This window comes from Lagenorhynchus albirostris, chromosome 18 (assembly GCF_949774975.1).
Source record: "Lagenorhynchus albirostris chromosome 18, mLagAlb1.1, whole genome shotgun sequence".
Lineage (NCBI taxonomy): Eukaryota > Metazoa > Chordata > Mammalia > Artiodactyla > Delphinidae > Lagenorhynchus > Lagenorhynchus albirostris.
Window position 1 is genome coordinate 69,782,062 of NC_083112.1, and position 25,116 is coordinate 69,807,177.

The 25,116-nt window shown below is 37.5% G+C and overlaps 2 protein-coding genes across 3 annotated transcripts in view; one reads left to right on the forward strand and one right to left on the reverse strand.

Moving 5' to 3' along the window:
• ITGBL1 (integrin subunit beta like 1) overlaps positions 1 to 14,627 on the forward strand; it is a 312,879-nt gene extending 298,252 nt beyond the window's left edge. Inside the window, exon 13 of the mRNA XM_060129219.1 lies at positions 14,510 to 14,627. Coding sequence (XP_059985202.1) covers positions 14,510 to 14,522 — 13 coding nt within the window. The 3' untranslated portion in view covers positions 14,523 to 14,627. The remainder of the gene's footprint in view (positions 1 to 14,509) is intronic.
• The window catches only part of FGF14 (fibroblast growth factor 14), a 612,786-nt gene that overhangs the window by 72,570 nt on the left and 515,100 nt on the right, over positions 1 to 25,116 (reverse strand). The window lies entirely within an intron of this gene.

A 25,116-nucleotide genomic window follows, 5' to 3' on the forward strand; every position in this document is an offset into this window, starting at 1 on the left:
CTCTAAGTCAAAAGGATGGATAACCTCTTTAACCTTTCTTCAGTTCACTTCCTGTGAGGCTTACTCTCTGGGTCATCTTGAGTAGTTATCAATTAAAAACAAATTGGAAACATGATAGCAGCCATTTGTTGTGTACTTACCTTATGCCAAGTGCTTTGTACCCACTTATTCCTCATAATAAGCCTATAAGGTAGGGAGTACTTATCCCAAACTGAAAGGAAAGGAAAGCAAAGCTCAGAGTTTAAGAAACTCATCTAGTACTTCGGAGCTCTTACATTAACTGAAGTGTTAAATTAATCCATGACAAATTAAATTATTGAGAAGGGCAACGAGAAGGAAGAAGGGTGATAGAAAAACAGCCAAGATCCCTCCTTTACAGGCAGTTATTTTTCTTAAGAAAAATCAAATAGACTCAATTGAAAGACCCAGAAGGGGACATGGATTCGCCCAGAGGCCCATTGTGAGAGCTGTGTGTAGCAGTGGGAAGGCTTGCATCAAAATTAAGTCCAAGGACTTGGGGTGAAGAAGAGAGAAATCTGTGTTTTAGTAAAGAAATAACTATCTTCCTATCATTAAATTTAGCTATCAATAATTTAAAAGTTAATCTATATTGCAGACAAATAGGAAAGGAATAATATGGTATATAATTCTGGTACTTAAAATAAGAATGTGAAATTGAATATTTTAAGTAAACTGCAAAGCCAATGATCTGCTTAATTTAGACTCGCACATTGGAAACAGTGCAGGTGTCTACATCTTTTCTAGTACTGTCCTCCATCCATGCCCAAATCTATCATAATAATGGATTTTTAAACTTTTCATGAAGAGACATGGTAGATCAACTACAGTCAGAGAGAAAACATGCCTTTACATCTTCCATCTGGGGACCTGAAATCCTTGCTTTGTAGACATTCATTTGTCCCTCAAATGTGGGGACGCCCCCTTGATGTGGGTGACTGACAGCTGTGCCAGGACACAGGTGTATAATTAGAAAAAAGGAGCGTGCTTGAGACTCAACAAGTACACTCATCACTTCTGTCGTCTAAAATCTACAAATTTTGGCAAATCAGCTTTTCATAGCTAGTTCTTGGCTGACAGCAGGTGAAAAGATTTAAGATGAGAATTAATTACACCCATATAAAACTACCAAGGGACACCCCGGTGGGAGATGCTCACTGGCCCCAAAGGATATAAAATGTCAGAGAAACAGCAGCTGCAATTTATCAGTGGATGGATGTTTCTGATGCTTGACAAAACACATTATGTCAATAAAAGACATATGTTCTGTCATGAGATTGTATAAGAAAAAAACAGCACTTTTCAGCAGATAGACTATTTAAAACAACATGGTTTCTTTATGTATAGCACTGGTGGCCAATCGATGAGTCCTATAAGGTTTTAATATTTTTGCTATTAAAAATAATGGAAAATAAATTAGAATAAAGTAAGCATTGACTAATAATAAAGTTAAAATTATGAAATAGGACCAAAATTAATATATCCAAGGGGTAGGTGAAGACTTGGTGTTCAGTTTATGATTCTGAGTTGAGCTATCATAGCAAAATCATATTTAACATTTTAGAAGGAAATCTGAATTTGAATTTTGAAAAAAATACTCTGTTCCCGATACCAAAACTTATCAAAATGTAGCCAGGTCATTTTTTTTTTTTTATATATAAGTGGAGAAAGAAGCTATGGCAATGCAAGGGTGATTGTGAAAAGGAACACTGAAAGTGCTTTCTAGGTCATGTTTACTCCCTCTTTTTTCTTTTTATTGAAGTATAAGTTACATATATTAAAGCATCCAAATAATAAGTTTTGTCTACAGATTCATTATATACACATACATATATACACATACACACAACAAAGACTCACACAGACACGCACATAGACACATGCATGTAACAAGCATACACACAGACACAACACATACACTACATATAAACATATATAAAAACCTACATACACACATAGCTACCAGATCAAGATATAAAGCATTTTTTGCACCTGAGCAGGCTCACTTGTGCCCCGTCTAATCAATAATCTCTCCCTGAAGGTAATTACCTTTGTGACCTCTATCATCAAAGACTAGATTTGCCTGATTTTCAGTTTCATATATATATATATATATATATATATATATAGAATCATTCAGGATGTACCCTTTCGTGTCTGGCTTCTTCTGCTTCTTATTATGTCTGTGAGATCTATCCGTATTCTAGTGAGTTTATAGTTTCATTGCTGTGTGGTATTCTATAATATGAATATATTATAATTTATTTATCCATTCTACTTCTGATGGACATTTAGGTTGTTCCAGTTTGGGGCTATTATTAGTAACATTGCTATTAACATTTTCATACACATCTTTATGCTATAAATAAACATTCCTTTCTCTTGGCTATCAGGAATGGAATTGCCATTCTTTAAGAAATAAGTATGTTTAACATTAGTAGACCTTGTCAAAATGTTTTCCTAAATGGTTGTACTAATTGGCATCCCAATAGCGATATATGAAAGTGGGATTTTTTGCTGTTGTTCTGTGTCATTGCCAACACTTGGTATTCTCAATAGTTTTAATGTTAGCCATTCAAGTCAGACAAGAGGCATCACTTTATCACTTTAATTTACATTGTTCTGATAAGTAATGATTCTGAGAGCCTTTTCATAAGCTTATTGGCTATTTGGATATTTTCTTTTGTGAAATGCTATTCATTTCATTTGCCCATTTTTAAGTAAATGATGTCATCTTTAAAAAAACAGATTTTATATAGCACTAGAAGATGTCCTTTACATTTAAAATGCAGATGGCTTGGTATTGATGACAAAACAGTTACCAGAGGTAATACAAACATTAATAAGTATTCAACTCTTAATTAATTAAGGATAATAAAATGTTGTATCAATCTCCCACTGTTCCAGTAGTTTGGCATTTCAAATGAAATGTGTTTTTGTATTTATATTTAAAAATGTATTGTATAATTCTTATTAATAGCCATCTAAGGCTTATTTTCCATAAATTCTCCTACAGGTGTTTTCTACACTTCCTTCAATCTCCAGAAAGAGTAAATCTCTTCATAAGATATGTATGAAAATATCTGTGAAAATATGAACTTACATTCATTATTCCAATTATTTCTTTGTAGCTTATTTATAAAGAAAAATCGAACAATGAAAACAGTATGCTTTAACCTAGACTTTTGTACAACTCAGATTGTCTATGAGTTTAAGACCATTCATGGTAACCTTAGTTATGGAATATGAAAATAATCACTGCACACTTAGTTGTAGTAACACCAAGGTACAATGTTTCACTTTAGTTGCACTGATTAAATCAAGCCAATATAGATCTTTACTATTATGTCACCCTCAAGTGCTCAGAGGCATTAACCTGAATCATTATAGATGAATTTAAACAAATCACCTGTAAATTTGACTACTTACTAAAGAAAATGTGGCACTGTGGTAGGCTCACCCTAGGAATGTCAAAAATACAGATTTCAGTGTCATGTCTGAATTATTATGAAATCTACTCTATTCTCCTATCCCAAGTGTAACTCGTTTAAATAAATCATTTGTATATTATAAATGAAACACATTATATATATTATACATTGTATCTCCTATATGTGTAATATTATGAATATTTTTAAAAGATTAAAGCCACAATGAGATGATCTGCAATTGTTTTAATGCAGTAGTTGCGCTACCTATGCATGTCAATTAGTGAACCTCAATGTGTCCAAAATGCCAACAGTTTTGCTCCTCCATGGCTGATTCAAAACACAGTACAGTAAATCATTTCCATAAGACGGACTTGGAAGCTGCTCATTGAGAACTGAATATCCCCACTAGATCCTCCAAACCATTTAAAATGAACACATTCATCCCTGGTAACTGTTGTTGTCACTGTATGACGCTCATTAACTGTTGAACAATTCCTAGAGCTACTTCAAAGACTTTAAAAATAAAACAGACTCTTTTATTTTTGGCAAGGAGATGAGGGCAAGCATGTTTACTGGGTAATCAATGTTATCATGAAGTTTCCAAACTGAGGATTGCAAGGAGGTCCAGTATCCTTAGTATTCAGCACAGGGCACTGAGCTTTACACAGGCACACAGCTAGCACTGAATTTTAGATTAGATCCGTAATAGCCATGCTATCCTGAATGGACAGGTTTAATCCATGGATTAATTCAATTCCTTACATGCTCTAATTTTATTCCATTTATGCTTGCTGGGTTGAGATAAAAATATCTCTGGCTTAAAAACAAAGAAGTAACACATTTTAAAGAAACCTCTACTGATTTGCTTTTGTTGCATTCATTTTTACATACACACTCAGGAAGGGAAGTCAAAGAGTGGAGCCTCTCTCATACCTTTCCTGTCTTCTCAGTGGAAACGCATTACCAGAATCACAGTGGGCAACAGAAACTCCTGATGGCAACTAAGTCAAGGTCAAGGAAGCTCATTTGTGGTCTCTGCCCTTCAGGGTCTGAACTGCTGTGTTCCTGGTGCTTCCAAATTCTAAGCTTTGCTATTTATCCCCGGGCTGAGACACAGATCTAATTGCAGGTGGGCATTGACATCAAAAAAGAAAAAAAAAAAAAAAGAATTGAGGAATAATATTATTTCCATCCAAAATTCTTTACAGAAAGCACAAATGAATTAAGTTGGAAAATGAACCAGCTAGCTCACAGCCAGCCTGATTCTTATACATCCCTGTGAGGGAACCACCTTTAAAAATGCAGATGTCCAAGAGCAGGGAGATAACAACTTTGACTGAAGCTCTGCAAAATCAGTTCCATGTAATATGACAAGGTGCTATCGTAGGGTTCTCCTCTGTTTAATTTATATAGAAATGCCAGCCACAATAAGAGAGAGAATAGAAATTATATATTTACAAACAATGAGAGCCTGAAAACAACGATTTTAATAGTGGTTTAAAAAGTAGTGAGTTAGGGCTTCCCTGGTGGCGCAGTGGTTGGGAGTCCGCCTGCCGATGCAGGGGACACGGGTTCGTGACCCGGTCCGGGAAGATCCCACATGCTGCAGAGCGGCTGGGCCCGTGAGCCATGGCCACTGAGCCTGCGCGTCCGGAGCCTGTGCTCCGCAACGGGAGAGGCCAAAACAGTGAGAGGCCCGCATACAGCAAAAAAAAAAAAAAAAAAAAAAGTAGTGAGTTACATGTCTTATACCAATTAAGAGTGCATTAACCAGTCAGCATTGCCAAACACTCTTCAGAGTGTTTACTATTCAATTGTTCTGGAGGTATTGGGAATAAATAAGAGTCTACCCTAACTAAAACCCATTTCTGGCATTATTAAAAAATCTGTGGTCTGTCAGGGAAACTGATGACCCAGGGCTAAAGTAAACACCAGGATCTTTCCAGGATGGAAGAAATTCAGAAATTACCGCCTTGTCTGAATGGCCCCATCACTAACCCACAGTAGATTCTAGATCCTCTAGAGGATAAGATTTCCAAAACTATTAACATTCAGCTAACTTCTACTACAAGGCAAACATTTTAGTGCATTACCCTATTTAATGCTCATGACAAATATACAAGGTGGGATCTTTACCTTCATTTTGAAAGTATTTTAAATGAGGCTTAAAATAGTTAAGTGATGTTTCCATGATCTTTAAGTATCGACTTAGAATCAAACCAGGTTTACAGATTCCAAAACGTTTGCCTTTTTCATTGTAGCACAAGGGGCTGGATGAGAAGAACAAGTGGTCCTTATTACCACCTCTCACTCCCTGGGGGGGTCTTAGGCAGGCTACTGAATCTCCTTGAGCATTAGTTCTCTTCCATGTTAAATGTATATGCCTGCCTATTGCATAGAGTTGTGGTACCTGAAATAAAATAGTGGCCATAGTAGAAACCTGAGAAAGCAAACAATAGCTACATAGAAGTATAGCATCACCATTTAATTCTTCCTCCACGTCAATACCATCATCATCATCATCATTTTGGAAGAGGCTCTTGTAGGCATCTTGTAGAACTGTATCTCTTGTAAGGACTGGGGAGGAGCTGGCAGTAAAGAGAAACTGCGATGATGAAGGACAGAAGGGGAAGAGGATCAGAGATGAGACAAGGTGTAGACAGGGCTGTTTTTTCTTTTGGAGACTCTAGGGGATAATCTGTCTTCTTGCTTTTTCCAGCTCCTAGGCTGCCTGCACTCCTTGGCTTGTGGCCCCTTCCTCCATCTTCAAAGCCAGTAAGGGCAGTCAAGTCCTTATCGTCACCTCACACTGCTCTCCTCTTCTCCTCTCTTTTCCACTTTTGAAGATTCTTGTGATTATACTTAGTCCACCTGGATAATCTGGGATTTCTCATCTCGGGGTCCTTAATCACATATGATATGTCTCTTTTTGCCATGTAAGGTAACACGGTCACAGGTTTGGGGAATTAGAATGTGGACATCTTGAAGGGAGCATTATTCTACCTCCTCCACCACCTCACGTGGTTTGGTGAGAATTAAGTGAGCTAATATGTCAGGCACTTAGAAGAGAGCTAGACATGGAGTAAGTGCTATGTATGTTGGTTACTACTGAATTCTCAAGAGAGAGAGTGACCAGATGTTCCTGTAATTGCATCTTCCATAGGATGCTTCCTAAACATTTCCTGTTGTAGAAAACCCAGGCTCATTAAAGGAAGAGCTTGGATTCAGGGGCATTGCCATGCACGTACAGGGAGATTCTGCAGGTCCAAGATCAACCTGGGATCCTAGGTCACTAAAAAGTGAATTTCCCTAGGAGACAGAAAGTGTCTGGTGTCCCAAGGATTTTCTGGATTTGGCAATTAACTCATTCATTTACTCATTTAATAAGCATTTCTTTATTTACTGTAATGAGATCTTTGCCTCAATTCACCTGTTAAGTAGCTAGAAAGTTGGAGGATCAATTCCTGGATTAAAATAAGGTCAATTATCAGTGCATTCTTTGCCAAACTCTAATAGAAAGGCTGGTCTGCACTAGAGTAAAATCTGCGGGATTATGCAGAAATGGGTAGCACTCCATTGCTGCCAGTGAAGGCTTGGTAGAAATTAACTCTCCCATATTGGGCATGGCCGTGTTTGCTTGGGCAATACAGTAAGTTCAGTAAAGGTCAACAGAGATATCATGTCCTAATCCCTGGAATTGGTAAATGTCACTTTATAAGGAAAAAAGGACTTTGCCTATGTGATTAAGTTGAGGCTCTCGCCATGGGGAGGTTATACTGTATCATCTGGGTAAGAACTGAGTTCCGTCATATGCCTCCTTGTAGCAGAGAGACAGAGGGAGACTTGATGCACACAGAGAGGAGGGGCAACGTGACCATGGAGCAGAGATTGAAGTGATGTGGCTTCAGGTCAAAAGATGTTGGCAACAACCGGAAACCAGAGGCGGCAAGAAATCGATTCTTCTCTAGAGCCTCCGGGGGAACGTGGCCCTATGAATACCTTGATTTTGGCTCAGTGAAACTGATATCAGACTTCCGGATTCTAGAACTGTGACAGAATAAATGCCTGTGGTTTTAAGCCACCAAGTTTGTGGTAATTTGTTACAGCAGCCTGGGGAAACTAATACAAGCAGTATTGATCAGATGGGGAATTTAGATGTTTACAGGGACGGGAAGTCATTAAATCTAGGAAGAAGGTCGAGTGAGTGATTTCTGAAGAAATTTTAGAGATCAGCTGGTATTTGTAGAAGAGGCAAAACAAGAAGAGAGACCAGGATGAGGTACGGAATGGTTGGCATCTCTTAACCACAAAAACTATGGGAAGAATAGAAGAATAGAGTGGAAGTAAAAGCAAGTAGACTTAAGGTAGCAGCCGAGACCAAAATCATACTACCTTCTCCGACTTCTGTGTACCCTGGAAATGAGACCACTGCTCCATGATCATGACGTTATGAGGAGAAAAAGTGTGCTCATTTTTTTTTTTCTCTTTCAGGTTCTTTTTTTTTTTTTTTTAAATTGAAGTATAGTTGATTTACAACGTTGTGCTAGTTTCAGGTATATAGCGAAGTGATTCAGTTATACACATATATCTATTCATTTTCAGATTCTTTTCCATTATAGGTTATTACAAGATATTGAATGTATTTCCCTGTACTATAAAACAGGTCCTTGTTTACCTATTTTATACAATATAGAGTAGTGTGTATCCACTCCCAAACTTCTCATTTATCCCTCCTCCCCTTTCCCCTTTAGTAACCATAAGCTTGTTTTCTGTGTCTGTGAGTCTATTTCTGTTTTGTAAATAAGTTCATTTGTACCATTTCTTTAGATTCCACATATGAGTGATGTCACTTTTAAGTAAACAGTATGATATGGAGCCACAGAGTCCCTGAAGGAAGCTTGTAGGAGTCCTGTGAGATGAGTTCTATCACAAAAATTAAGAGAAAGAAGAAAGATTGGAGTTATTCATAAAATGGTTTGGAATCTACATTCTTACAAAGAACTTCTCAATACTGCTGTTCTCCTGTGCTTTTTTTTTCACTAATTCTGGTCAATTCCATGTAAGTATTAATAAATGAAAAATTACTTTGCCCAATCTCATTGGCACTGCTGCCAGAAAGCAGTGGCCCACTGTCCCAGGGTTCCAGCCTGGCTGTAGTAGAGGTGTTTTCCCATCCTTGCTCTCACTCAGGATGGCTGAGTCAGACCAGTTTGGAGAGAAGATAGAACCCTTTCACACGGTACACAGACCCTTTTCTCACACTGTCCCAAATAGGCATGGCATTAAAAGCTTATTTGTTTTTAAAATATAAATGCAGCCTTGATTCTCAACTATCTTTATACAGAAGTACTTTTCATAATGGAGAACTTTTGGTAAGTGTTAAGTGCCCATAAAGACAAATATTTAGCAGGTCTGTTGTTATTTTATATATACTTTTTTTTTTAATTGTGAGAGAAAAGAAGCAGGATTCCCATTTAAGAAACATTTTCAGGGCTTCCCTGGTGGTGCAGTGGTTGAGCGTCCGCCTGCCAATGCAGGGGACACAGGTTTGTGTCCCAGTCCGGGAGGATCCCACATGCCGCGGAGCAGCTGAGCCCGTGAGCCATGGCCGCTGAGCCTGTGCGTCCGGAGCCTGTGCTCCGCAATGGGAGAGGCCACAGCAGTGAGAGGCCCAAGTACCGCAAAAAAAAAAAAAAAAAAAAAAAAGAAACACTTTCAGCTGTACTGACTGGATAGTTACTATGGGCATAAACTACTCAATGTTTGTGGATATAGAGATGAGGAAGTAGGATTCTTGTTCTCCAGAAAAAAATATAGTCTGTAAGTTTAGCTAATTTATAACTGGACAACTGGAAGGCAGTCTCTCAAAAGTTGTTCAGTTACATGAGATACTTGCATTTTTAAAAGGATTAGATAGTATACATAGTACATATAGGATTATATAGTATACACAGGACTATTGATATATGTACATCAATAGAGGAAACCATAGACTATTTGCTTTATGTTGGCTACTCTGCACACAGTTTAAATCTGTAAGTAATTCATCATCTCCACTGGTTTAATTACAATTCAGCACCCTGCCAATTGCCATTAAAATTCAAAGGCTGTTATTGTGTCTTGATGCTTAATTGTAGACTTGGGGAAACCAAAATTATGCTGAATGCACAAATAAACAAACCACCTAAGTTGATGAATGCACTTTGTTATATCCTGACATAAATTCAAGAAATTTAATGGAATGTTCCATCCAAACAAGATCATAGTCCTAATTCATATGTAGTGCTATTCAAAATTTAACACTTAGCTATTTTATTTCTCAAACCAATAATATATTTCCCTACTGATCAAGCAATTACCTCTAAGTGAGAGTATGACTCAGGTAGAAAGATGTAAAATATTGGAACTTGAACTGAAATGCTAAAGTGTTCCTAGCAAATTCTGATAGTGCATCTTTATTAAATATACAATCTCTTCGATTTTGCAAAACTCATTCATTCAATTTTGCAGTCGCCCATTATCACATCACCGTGTTGATCTCCAGATACTTTCCAAATTTGTATCAAAGCATTGTTATAATCTAAACATTTGGGAATGTGGGTAACTTGAAGCTGTCTTCTTTAACAAACAAAATGAGACATTCCTAATCAAACAATAAGCAAAAGGATGACAAATACAAGGTGGACCACGTTTACGGATATGCACTACTACAGATGAAGGCTTTTCATTAATTCACTGTTGATTCCTTAAATGAAGTCAAAACGTTTTTCCAAAGACCCACTTATACGTGCTAAGTAGTAGGCAGTATATATTATTATTTTCAACACTAAAATAAGACTGACTATCATTTGTCATAAAGTAGGACTTCAAAGAAAGATCTGGTCAAAAAACTGAGTACTTTAAGATCTCTGTTCTCAATGGAACAACCACATGCAATGTAATTCTTTCTTTCCATTACAGACAATTCAAGACAAAACAGGACTGGAAATGTACTGTAGGAGGCAGTTAGTCCCTCAAAACCTCCTAGATGTCAAGGTGATAAGGCACGAATAAATATATGAGAATCAAGGTTCATAATTTTACCAGCACAAGAGTCATATATGAGAAATGAGTTAGAGACATAAATACACTGGTTAAGATATCCTGGTACCATAACTTTCTTGCTAATTTTGATCAAGCCAAAGTAAACATGTATTCCTATAAATAGTACTCATATTCACAAGCCACACATGGACTAGGCAGAAAATATTTGTTGCTGGTTCCACAGGAAGAATCAAAGTTTAACTACAATGGCATATAGACATTTGGAAGCAAGAGAAAGAATTATGTTAATTGTGACAAAGAACTGTACTTTAAATCATTTACAATAAATCTATATTCAGCTTCTCTTATTGTTTCAAAATAAGAAAGCTTCAAATTTTCTCTTTAGATTGGCAATAAACTTTTCTGAAGATAAATAGTGTTGCTCAGCCTTCCTAGGGAGGTGGTGTGTGTGTGTATGTGTATGTGTGTGTGTGTGTGTGTGTGTGTGTGTGTGAAATTTATTTTTTTCTTTTTCAATATATTCAATATTTAAACAAACTTCTTCTAAATTAACCCAGCCAAGATCAACTTAGATAACAAACTTTTTGACTCCAAGAGAAACATAAAGCATTGCAAAACCAAATATGACTTCACAGAGACATATTAAAGCTTTCCAAGTTTATTAAAAAGAAGGGTAGAATTAGACAACAACTATGAAAATAGTAAAAGAAATGTACAACATTCTAGCATGTCGTAAATCAGCTGCACTGGTGATAAACCTTACAACTTCAGTTCTGATCTTCCCCTTGGGTTGGTGTCTCCCCACACCCTGTGTGCACACATACAACTCCTCGCTAGGACCCAAGGGTCTTAAGGACAGTGACATATGCCTATTTTGGTCACTACTGTATCCTCAACACTATGAGGAGTGTCTGACACGTAGTAATTTCATAAACACATAAAATATAAAGAAATATTTGGTGAGTGAGTGAGGGAACACATTTCTCTGTATAAAGTCAAGAATCTGAACATGAAAATTGCACATGTTGGTCTTCAGAAATACATGTTTCATTGGTGTTGACTCAATAAGAAAGACAAGAACTTATTTTGACTTGCTTAACTCCCTGTAACATAGAAGATATCTGAAAGGTTTTATATTTTTTCTTTCTCTATTTTGGTATACAGTTAATGAAAGTGTTTTTTTTTTTTTTTTTTTTTTTTTTTGGTGGTACATGGGCCTCTCACTGTTGTGGCCTCTCCCGTTGCGGAGCACAGGCTCCGGACGCGCAGGCCCAGCGGCCATGGCTCACGGGCCCAGCCGCTCCGCGGCATGTGGGATCTTCCCGGACCGGGGCACGAACCCGTGTCCCCTGCATCAGCAGGCAGACTCTCAACCACTGCGCCACCAGGGAATCCCCTGAAAGTGTTTTTTAAGACTATGTTCAAATGAATGTTGCCTAAGTAGTCATTTAGGAAGACAGTGGATTCATTCTAATCATGCTGCCATTGAGCTAATGTTTTTTTTAATGTCTTTCCTTCTCACCATCTCTCTGTCACTGTCTCGGTCTCTGTTTCTGTCTCTCATCTTAATGTAGGCAATTCTCAAAATACTCATCCAGTCCTGTCTTCTGATCGACCTCCTATTTTACATTCTCATTTCTTATAGCCGGGGCCATGCTACTGCATTCTAAGTATATACATTGCAAAAATAAAACATCTGGTTGCCCAAGTGCAGGTTATTCATGATCTTATTTCAGTCTTAATTAAGTTAAAGTTTCTGTGCCAGGTAACCAGGTTCCCTCTCTATTTATGCTATCTATAGCTGTTCTGTCTGTCTCTGTCTCTGTCTCTCTCTCTCTCTCTATCTATTCTGATTGAATAAATCAGGTATATCAAATAGATCTTATGTAAAATACTGACAGATTGCATTTATGGGGACTGTGTGCACTTTAATATGTTTTATAACAAAGTAATCTTATATTTATATGGGAAGAACCCACAAAACTTCAACAAATCTTATATTCTTGGTTCATTAATTACTTTATGCTAAGATAAAACATCTGAGCTCACATTTTTTATCAATAAAAAAATTACACTGCATATTAAAAAACATGCAGTGAAAGTCAATACAGACCTCTATGAGTATACTATGAACCACCGAAGTAATTAGAGATCTAAGGAATAGTTCTCAATTTATTGCCAGCTGGGACCAATAAAACCTTTTAGGTTCCAAACAGGATCAGCTACACATTTCAGAAAAGTTTGTAGCAAAAAGTTTGGGTATAGCCTGCCAGAGTTCTTTGTGAAAATAAGCAGGATTGCTCTTTACCGCATTTAAGAAGAAAACCAGAATATTTCATCATTATGTGCCTCAAAACAAAATACAAACAATAATACTATTAAAATAAACAGTCCAAACTATCCCATTAAATCAACCATCCATTTTTTTCAGTAATATGTATTTTAATAGTAATTGTCTTTAAGCACTGGGTGCTTCTAACATTCTCCCAACTGTAACCTAATTTGCAGAAAGGTGGACAAAGGAAGAATACAAAAATTTCCCTCACTCCCCTCACCCAAACAAAGGAAACAAACAAAAACAAAACAACAGGGCTTCCCTGGTGGCGCAGTGGTTGGGAGTCCACCTGCCGATGCAGGGGACACGGGTTCGTGCCCCGGTCCGGAAAGATCCCACATGCCGCGGAGTGGCTGGGCCCGTGAGCCATGGCCGCTGAGCCTGCGTGTCCGGAGCCTGTGCTCCGCAACAGAAGAGGCCACAACAGTGAGAGGCCCGCGTACCGCGAAAAAAAAAAAAAAAACAAAAACAACAACCAAAAAGAAAACCAAACAAGGAAATGTGGAAAGAAATATAAAATTCTTAGTGTTGGATCAAAGATTCATACTAAGTCATTCTTTTGATTTCCAAATTTCTTTATTTTCTTGAATTATTTAATCACTTTAAACCACATAATCAATTAAGAACACACTTGGACTGCCTTCTTTGTATAAATTGTTTGGGGGGATACAAATGATGTGTTGGACATATTTAAGTGAAAAAATCACAGATTTTCGGAATGGAAATGACCTTACAAATGAAACTTCCTAATGTTGCAAACATATAAACAGCCATACCTAAAATCTGCATAGCACTTTGCAAATTACACAGTACTACCACGTATTACTGCCTTATCCAAATCACAAACCTAAGAGGCCAATATTAAAAACTACCATTTCACATATGAAGAAAGCTCAATTAAGTAACCTACCCAAGGCTAGACAGACAGTAATTGTCAGAATGTTAAATGTTCTGAGATAGTTTAAGAAGCTTACCCCTACACCTCAGTTATTGATTAAACACTGCCAAGCGATTTAGTAGCATATGTAAAATTACAAACCACTTCTGCTCTACCATACTATCTCAGTCCTAATGGAGAAGTCAGTGGAAACAGGAATGCCTAGTATATTCCTGAACCTACACAAAACAAATAAACACATACGGTGGTTAAATTTGGAAAAAAAATAGTGCCATATTTACACCTAAAACACGAACCATGGAGGCAAGGACAAAATCGTCAAATAGTAGAGACAATATTTCTTGGAAGAAAATATCACACAGTAAAACCAGTGGTTATCAAACTTCAGTGTGTCTAAGTATCATCTGAAGTGCTTCGTGAAATGAAAACTATAAGATTCCACCCCCATCTGGAGATTCTAATTCAATAAACTGGGTAAGATTTAAAGCAATGGTTCCCAAATTTTGCTGTAAGTGAGAATAACGTGGGTTGCTTTTAAAAGTCCTAATGCCCAGGCTGCATGCAGAGCAATTAAATCAAAATGTCAAGGGGTAGGAACCACGCAGTATTTTTCTTTTTAGGTATTTTTCTCATGGATTAACTCAAAATTAGTATTTAAGAGTATCTGTTTTGAATAAAGATGAGAAAATTATATATATAATTATACCAATATATTCTGAAATATATTCTAATTTTCCTCAATAGGAATTTCATATTAACTGTGTTCGTATTTCATTTTAAAAGGCCATATCTGTGACCCTGCAACTTTTTGCATCTCTGGAGAGTTTTGTTCAATAATGTCCTACTTCTCCTACATCTGGAATCAGCGGGCTCCCTGGTGATTCCTGGTTGCTCCTTGGATGCTCTGCTCCATCCCCGACAAAGATTTTGCTACAGGAACAGGGATTCATCCTGAAGCCTGAAGCCAAAATGTGTGTGGAAGTCACTATTCGAAGATTAACATTTATATTTGAAAGAGAAATGCTGGTAGGACTAATGAGTGCTTATGCAAAGAATTTTGGTTGCTTGGTAATCACATAACTTTCAAAAAGAACTCTTCGAAGCTAAAAGTACTTTCAAGCATTCTGCTCTTATAAGGATATAAAGTAAATAGACAAGAAGTCTGGTGCTGTGCAAAGTAGACAGAAAGGAAAGTCCTCACATAAATACATTTTGGCATAACGAGCTTAAACTAAGCAAGCAACTCAGTAAAAACACAGTTATTCAGAAAAAGAAGCTGCAGATGGCACACATGATTTTTACCTAATTACCACTCTCAAATAATGAGAAAGTCGATAAGTAAAGAATATCTAAGCAAAATATCCAAGGAACATGGATGATCAGTGGAGTGAGAATTTATATTTTCCAATTGTTCTCAAATAATTTTGTTTGTTTGTTTGCTTTTTGGCTTGTCTACTGTTAGAGCCATAAGCAGATAAAACCTGAGATATCTATTAAAAATTAGTTAGAGAGCTTTCAAAATGATCAACTGAAACACCCATACCTTTTCCCAGAACAGTTATATTCTCAGGTGGTGCAGCCAGGCATTAATATATTTTAAAAGTTGCCCAACGTGTAGCCAAGGCTGAAATCCACTGCTCTATAGTAATGTGAAAGATACGATAATACTAATAATGGTGTATATCTATTAACAAATAGAACCTAAAAATTAACACTTCTCTATTGCTCTGCACTTTGCAGTGTCTGATGAAATCTACAATTTTAATTTAGTATTGCAAAGGCTTTTATGAACGTTAAGTTGAATGCAAAGGTAGATTCTCTTTGGTTGCTTCTAGTGATAATGGACCATGAAATACAATGTGAAATTTAATTTGTAGCCCATATAGCACAAATGCAATACAGAGAAGAGCCTTGGCTTTTGACTTCAAAGAAATTAAAAAATTCAATATGTGAAGAGGATATTTAGAAATAAAGAGAAAGATGAAATTATGACTCACAATGAAGGTAAAATTAGTGTAAAACTCAACTCTTAGAATTTCCAGCTTAATAAAGGCCACAACAAACTGTTAGATGAGCTCAGGATAGTCTCAAAAAAACAGAATTTGAACATAAGGCTTCATCTAAGTTTTGGCCACTGTGTTTTCCCAATTGCTCTCTTTTATTGTTTAAACTGAATTACAGTTCATGATATATTAAAGAAAGTCCCAGGTAAATAACACATGATTTAGAATATCACTTCATGTGTACAGACGCAAAATAAAAAAAAATTAATGTTTGTTCTAAGCTTGTAAAACCTAACAGATAGTTCTTCTTCACTCTAGAGATGTTTATCTAAATAAGAACCTAACCTCCTGGACAGAGCTGGGAGCAAATAAAATAAGTTCTACTCAGGAGTAACAGCTGATATGTTTTTGTGTCCCTTTAACACTGGTAGTTTTATAAATACTTGTCAAGTTCAATGCCCAATGAAGACATTATTGAAGGAAAACCAAGCCTCAGTCTCTTCTTGGCAAAAGAGAAATAATTGTCCTAAAATGTAGATACCAGTTCAATTAACTCCAAGGTAAAGTGCATTCCCATTGATATTTTGAATCTGATTTTACAGAAGAAATATTGACTATATCTATTTAAAAAGGATTCTAAATTTGTTTTAAATTGTGGAATGATCTGCAGTTCCTCTAGTCTATTCTTTTCAATTCACAGAAATTAATGCAGTCATTTTATATATATATATTTAAAACTCATTATGGAGGGGCTTCCCTGGTGGCACAGTGGTTAAGAATCCGTCTGCCAATGCAGGGGACATGGGTTCGAGCCCTGGTCCAGGAAAATCCCACATGCCGCGGAGCAACTAAGCCCGTGCGCCACAACTACTTGAGCCTGCGCTCTATAGCCTGCAAGCCACAAGAGTCACAACTAATGAAGCCCACATGCTACAACTACTGAAGCCCGCGCGCCTAGAGCCTGTGCTCCACAACAGGAGAACCCACCGCAATGAGAAGCCCGCGCACTGCAATGAAGAGTGGCCCCCGCTCGCCACAACTAAAAGAAAGTCTACATGCAGCAAGGAAGGCCCAAGGCAGCCAAAAACAACAACAACCACAACAAAAATACAGAAAAACACATTATGGAGAAGAAATTCCTAATTTCTTATATCTTATCCTATTGCTTGAAGGTAACTTTTCCTTACTTCTTTATTACTTAAAATAGGCATCTTAAGTGCCAATTATTTAATTTCCCTCACAATTTAAAAATATTTATGAATGTCTTTTCAGTGAGGTGTAGTAACTCTCTTAATCCACTAATATAACGATACACTTTCTAGTAAGTTGTCTGACCCTATTATGTAAATAAAGATGCACATTTACAAACTGATAGTTAAAAGATGCACAGAAGGATATTATTGAAATAATACTAAAAGAAATCATGGATTTAAGTCAAAGAATTTGTCACCTGTATTGAGGTCTTTCATGCAAAGTAGCAAATGCAGTGTTCTGTACCATGTATAACAACCAAATAAATATTGGCTTAAAAACACACAGGTAGGGCTTCCCTGGCGGCGCAGTGGTTGGGAGTCGGCCTGCCAATGCAGGGGACGTGGGTTCGTGCCCTGGTCTGGGAGGATCCCACGTGCCGCGGAGCGGCTGGGCCCGTGAGCCATGGCCGCTGAGCCTGTGCGTCCGGAGCCTGTGCTCCACGACGGGAGAGGCCACAGCAGTGAGAGGCCCGCGTACCGCAAACAGGTAATTACGCATTTTTCTCTAAAATGGCTTATACATTTCTATTGTCATAACCTTAACTATTCAAACCTATCTATATCTGAAGACAATCAAGGATATGTGCCTTTATGCTTTAATAAATATTCTAACCAGGGGCTTCCCTGGTGGCGCAGTGGTTGAGAGTCCGCCTGCCAATGCAGGGGACACGGGTTCGTGCCCGGGTCCGCGAAGATCCCACATGCCGCAGAGCGGCTGGGCCCGTGAGCCATGGCCACTGAGCCTGTGCGTCCGGAGCCTGTGCTCCGCAACGGGAGAGGCCATAACAGTGAGAGGCCCATGTACCGCAAAAAAAAAAAAAAAAAACGGAAAAAAAAAATTCTAACCATAGTTCCGTAGTTAAATTTTTTTTTCTCTAGATAAAAGATGGATTGAAACAAATCTATTATTATTTGTTTATCATCTGGATTTCCGTGTAATAAAGAGTTTACACTTTCAAGTGTGGGGCTGTTTGCAATTTCAGGTGTGGGCCTCAAGTGTCAAAGTCCTACTGGGTAAATATCATGGGATACTTATATGTCCCACTGTGGACACTATTAAATCAGGGAGTCCAAATAATATGTAGAGACATTGCACCCTATTGGTATTTGGCATCTCTGTCATTAGAAATAGTTATCCTTTGATTTTAAAAACAATTCTCTGTGGCATACACAATAAGGACTGATAACAATTAAAAAGACATTAACATTGTTTATTATACTATTTTGGTCTCTTTGCACGATGTTATCCACTAAGAATACTCTGTAGGGGACTTCCCTGGAGGTCCAGTGGTTAACACCCTGCGCTTCCACTGGAGGGGGCACAGGTTCGATCCCTGGTTGGGGAACTAAGATCCCACATGCTTTGCAGCGTGGCCAATGAAATAAAACATAATAAAATAAAGTATTAAAAAAGAAAAAAGAGGCATGGCCTATGGGGAGAGTGGTTTACCAGGAAATACCCCAAGGGCCACTGATTGAACTGAGGAAGGTAATTCCATAGACTCTCATTCTAGTTTCAAGAAATCAAAAAACATGTATGGATTGTTTTTGGTTCCATAATCTGAACTGCCTTCCAAGTCAAAGGAATTATGAGTTAGTCCACTGAAGTTAGATTTTAGCTAATAGATTTCTTCTCTAACATAATTTATTATTAAGCATACATACTATTTCTTTAAAGCATACACAATGCAAAATCCCATCATGTTAAACTCAAACCAACTGAGCCTCTTTCCATGAAATTATGCAACCCAAGACTAGGAGCAAGACAAGTGTCCAGGGAGGGAATCAGTGGCCAGAGTTTACTGAGCATTGGAATGGTAGAGTGTCCGTAGAATTAGGAGCTAGGAAACCAGTGGTGACCCGATAGAAGCTGCAGGGTAGCCATGTTCCCATGACTCCTTTTCCTGTAGAGCACACCAACGGTCATTACTGTCAACTCTCTGAATCACACTCAGACTCTACATTGGACCAGTGGATATTTTGATAACCTGAGTGCCCCTGGGTCACAAACAAAAGAATTTCTGCTTCTTCCAGGTCTCCTCTGAACTGCCCACCTTTTTCTACAGCAGACTCCAGAAATGTACTGTTTTGCGTGTGAAAAGCATACTCACTATAGTTAGTTGTGTGAACAACTGGGTTACTAAATATACATACAACTAAATATACAACCAGTTTTTATTATTTCAAGTTTTCCTTGTAAATATTATGATCTGCTTATGGTAACTCAACTATAGATTTTATTGCTCTTTTGGTGTAGTTTTAGGATTACATCTCACCTTTTCTGAGGAACCTTGGAGGCACAGTGGTTGGAAAAAAGCAATTAAGTTCTGTCAGGTGCCAAATTCCTCCTGTCCCTCTTCCAATATTCTCCTCTGCCCTCAGACAACAGGCAGGGGTGACTTTTCTGGCATCCTCCTTTCACCCTTGTGTTTCTTCTCTCTTTCTCTACTCTTTTCATCTTGATAAACCATCTGGTACTTTTCTCCCTTCTTACCAGCACATTAGCAATTCTTTTCATAAGGTAAAGCTTTACTTGTCAGTGTTATTACCTGTGAAACATTAGTTTTACAAATGGTAAATGGAGCAATAAAGATGCTCCTGGACACAGAACCCCTCAGGGCAAGGTTACTGATAACTTCAATAAGTCAAATCCAGACTCAGAAGAAAGGACAGGTGAACAGATGCCAGCACATCTTCAGGAAGCCAAAGGGTAAATGCTACTTGATGACTGTGTAGGAGATGATTAAAATGCTCTTTGGAAAGAAAAGGGCTGTGAAAGACTATTGTTTCAGAACTGCCCGTTTTATAATACACGGTACTCTGGGCTTAGCATGGGTAGTGCAGTTATGCTTCTCCCCTTTTATAATTCCCAAACATTAAGTGATGAAATCTAATCAGTACATAATTCTCAAAGCACATCCTTACTAACTTTTGTTTTAGGAGGAATATACTTTCCCTAAATCATGTGCAGCTATTTGCTTGGGTGATATTTCCATAGAGGTACATGTGCGTTCTTGAATATACCTTGGCAAATTCAGAACAATTAACTCAGAGCAGAGTTGTGATGTTGAAAATCCAAAAGATTGTACTGCAGGTGCCAGAAATCAACATTCCCATCTCCTCTGACATTGGAGAAATTTACAGGAATGGATTCAGATCAAGAAAATCTTTGTTTTGGCTGACTCTCTCTAGATTTGGTAGAATAATGGAAAATCTCTATGATCTACCTAAAATGGGAAGTCCCAGCCTGGAAGTTCTTGTTTTCGGAGATCCTTATCACCATATTGCTGCTGGTACTTTGTAAATGTCATGTAATGGCAGACATGCAGAAGACAGAAAAAAAATTTATAAAGAAATTCCTTAGGCAGTTATAAATATGATATTTTAAGGTACAGTGACTTTTTTTAAATGTCTGCAATAAGAAAAATTGCTATGGAACTTGTAAGTAACACAACCTTCATGAGTGAAAACAAAATTTCTTTAAAAATGTAATATCGGTGGAAATTTAGCTATGTGTTGGATTTTCCAATAATCATCACAACAGCTTTCACAAACTGTTGCATGTTGAAAGCATCTCTAATCCAAGACCTTAAGTGTGTTGCTTTAATAAGTCTTTATGTGTACATAACTTACAAAACAACAAATAACAGCTCTAATCTGATAAGAAAACTTGGGGAGCAATTCCTCTAATTATACAAGCTGGACAGGGAGAATTACTGCTGGCATGGAAAAGAACAGACTCTAAAGTGGCCATTTACAAAGATACGTGTGAAGGTGAATGATTAACTTGAAAATATCCAGTGGCAGAAACTAATTATGATTTGGGGGTAGTGGCGAAGGTCACAATACAGAGACAGGGAATCAGAGAAACAACAGTGCAGGCATGCTGAGAGAGACAGGAAAGAAATCAAGGGTGAGAAAGAAAGAAAGTGACTTTTCAAAAAGGTAGCTTGAGAAAATCTCTGTCTCTAAGCAAAGAAAAATGGCATCAGAGCCATTAGTGAGGCGCAGGTAGCATGTTACAGGTGTTTGAAGAAGAGAAAAGATTTCTCCTTGTTCGGGGGTGTGATGGGTGTAGGGGCAATGGATCAGGGAGGCTTCAGAGTTTAGGTTGGCAGAAAGCTTTGAACTCCAGTGCAAAGTGTCCTGACTGTCCCTCATGCGGCAGAGGTCAGTGTATAATTATAAAACAGCACGGAGAGTGGACATCTCCAGTCAACGTGCCAACAATCTGGTCAGCACGCAACCATGTGTGTACGCAACCATGTGTGTCTTTTCAGCGTTTCCCTAGAGTGCTCTGTGCTGCTCCCTTGCAATTCTGTGGACAGCAGCTTGATCTGATAGGAGTTGTGTCTAATTTATTTGCCGGGTGTGCACAGTTCATTACTAGTGCTGTCATGATACCTAAGACAAAAGTAAAAGATTAAAAAAAGGATACTAAAAGTAAACTATATGGTCCAAGAAGAATGACATAAACATACACAAGCCGAAGTAGTGCCTTATTTCTCCTGTAAATATTATGATTATTTAAAAAATCTATCAGCATCTGGAGAATCAATAATGAAGGATGTAAAAGTAGAAATCTGTACAAAGACTAAGTATCTAACAAGCAACCTCATCAAGGGTCTTAGCAAGAACAAAAATGGAAATGGACTGAAATATTATTATCTGGGAACCCCCTTCCACCTCGAAGGCAGTAGAGCTGAACCAAGGACATGTTTTTCCCCTTCATTTTTTTTCAGTATCTTGGACAAAGAAAACATTAACGTTTCATTCATCTTGGCAATCTGGATATCCAGAAATATCCTTGGTTGTTACACATACATTAAATAGGATAAAACAATTATATACTTCTTCATTATGACAGCATTACAAATGCTAAATGGAAAATATACTGAGAGCAACCTCACAGCTAAATATGGATGAAATGTTTTTCTCCTAATATATACATATCAGCACCTTGAAGGCTAGTATTTTCCTTGCAATGGTGTTATTTCTTTCACACGAATATGAATAGGAATATGGTTAACTTTTCAACAGATGGTCACTGTTAGACGCAGAAATGTATCACAATTAAATAAAATATATTTTCAAAATCATCAATGTGATGACACACATTGTAATCATGTGTATCTTTCCAAGAAATTAAGTTTGTCTTTTCCAAATAAGGTGATAAAATGGCCCTCTTAAGAATATGACACAGGATACATATTACTGCAGGTTGAAAGAAAAGTTTTCCTAAAATCATGACCAAAATGAAGTTATAGTCTGTGTTTAAAAACTGTAAAACCCACAGAATGAATGAATTTAGTTTTCAAGGAAATACATTTAAAAATCAGTAACAAGTTCCCCTTAGAATCATGCATAAACTGTTTATTTTTATTACATACTTATTATACTGTATTGACATTTAATCTAGTTTTAGGACATAAAAAGGTGCCATGGAAATGTTATTTTATGGGATCTACTTTCATGGGATTGTTTCTAGGTCATTTCAGTGACAGTGTGAAAGCAATGTGACATTAAGAGAAAGATAGTAATAACAGTTGTAGGCATGAGATAAAGAAACCCTGAGGGCTACCAATGAAGTGAACTGAGCTGTAAATCCTTAAAAAAAAAAAAAAAAAAAAAAAGAAGAGAAAAGGAAATATTTTTACCCCAAAGCTCCAGATTTTCCTTCCTACGAGCTTGTTGCTTTAATAATTAGAAAATGACCTCAGAAAGGTTATTTCATTTCTCTTTAAAACTCATTAGACTTTATGAAACTTAGAAAACCAGTATATTTGCAGACCTCTTACAAGAATTGACACTGTGTGAGCACGAATCTGAAGAACCATGTACTTAAGTGTAATCTGCATTTGAGGTGATGACAAGTATGTACATACACTGATGGATCAATAGAAATGCCCTTTGCAGGTATCATAATTTTAGTCTTTTTAAAATTTTGAAGAGAGATCCTGGGACATAAGCAGAGAAGAGGAAGAATGCCCCCCTCTTTCCCTGCTAACCCAGCGCTTCCAAAATGGGATCTCTCTGCGGCAGAAGAAGTGTCAGAGAGAGAATGTCGCTGCTGGCACTGTGCCCACCAGGCCAACCACACAGCTGGGGAAGTCCCGACTTGTTCGTGATGTGTCTGTGATAGGCATGTCGATGTCTGCTGACCTTACGTAATTAGTTGTCATCATTCTGCCAGAACATAATCACAATATCTGAAGATCAAAGAAAACAGGACTGAGTGTTCCATCTATTTCTTGGAAAGCGTTTCAAATGTCATCATCATGTTATAAAAAGTCATTCAGAATTCTCAGAGCCACCAAGAGGGCCCAAATGCTTCAATTAGTGCTGGTGGCATTGACAGCCCTCAGTCTTCTGAACTGGGTATTTTCTCCTCCCATTATACATGTCCACCTACCAATCCCACTCTGTTGTCCATCTAAGAAATGAGTTGTAGAAGAAGAATTAAAAGAAGAACTCTTTGAAGAATTAAAAATAACTGGATTGGGCTTCCCTGGTGGCGCAGTGGTTGAGAGTCCGCCTGCCGATGCAGGGGACACGGGTTCGTGCCCCGGTCCGGGAAGATCCCACATGCCGCGGAGCGGCTGGGCACGTGAGCCATGGCCGCTGAGCCTGCGTGTCCGGAGCCTGTGCTCCGCAATGGGAGAGGCCAAAACAGTGAGGGGCCTGCATACAGCAAAAAACAAAGCAAAACAAAAAAAACTGGATTTGTGAATTACAAATTCTATACACTATCCATAAAGATTGATTTTATGTTCATAGGACTTCACAATGAGTATTCAGAAAAATACCTAGATGAGAACTAAGAGAAAATAACCACATTTACATATCAGAATACTAATTTCTATGTGTGTACCCTTTTCATCGTGTAGGAAAAGAGTACGTGTTAGTAGTTTGTGGTTATAGAACAGCTAGACACAAACACACACACACACTAGACAGAGCCCCCAGTACAATAATTCTATTTTTCCCCTGTGGTAACATATACTCAGGTATGATGCAGTCATCCCTAAAGATTATTGAGTTACCCTTGCAAAACTCACTTTGAAGTGGGATTAACAAGATTAGTTCATTAATACATAAAACTCGGGGGCTTTGCAGTCTGTGCATTTCCAGGACTTGGGCATTATGTTTCTACACCTTTATCTTGCTGTTCTCACCGTTACGGCCTCAAATGTAAAAACCTCTCAAGTAACCGATAATGCATTTCTACCACTTTCTTTCCAAAGTAAAAAATTATTTTAAAGGACAAAATACTTCTAGGTAGAACACTGACACCAACAGAAAATACAATTAAGTATTGAGCAGAATGGTTGAGGTAATTTTAACATGCCACTGGATCAATTAGTACACAGTAATTTGCCAGATATTCAGTGTTTCAGCAAACCCTTGGGCAAAGTCTCTTGTTAAGCAAATGACTGGAATATTAAATAATTGAAATGAAGTGCTACAATGTACCACATTCCATAGTTTTCCCTAGTCACATTAGGAACAGAATGTCTAATGAAGTTATTATTCATTAAAAATTTAAATAACATGGTATTTTAGTCCTGGTGGTTAATGGTTTAACAAGTCTGAGGAATTTCTAACTGGTCCCAAAGACTGACCATCAGGAATAAAATAATAAAATCAGGGTATTTCAGGTTTTCAGGGCTCAGAGAACCGAAGTCTGACACAATCAAGTTTTCCTGACATGGTTCCTTTTTCCTTTTCTTGGTTATTGTTATTGCATAAATGATGCATAAAAATTAATAAGAACTTTGCATTCAAATTCCTACAAGGTGTTCTTTGGTTTTTTTAGATAAACACAAGGGAACTACTACCCAAGGCAATTCTTCTGTCTACCCATTTCAATGTACAAGCATTCTCACATAATGTAATTTTAAATTAAAGGCTCACTGCTATTTCTCCTGGGTATACATTTGGCTTTGCTAAGTCTATAAAAACAGTCTTGTAAAGGACTCAAACTGCATTAGAAAAATAGTTAACCCATTTATGGTACCTGTGGAACAATTTCTTAATAATTTCCTCCTTTATATTAATATGATATTTCACATTAGAGTTTATTTCTCCATGGACATTAAGAGAATGCCTCTTACCTCATCCCTAGGTAAAAGTT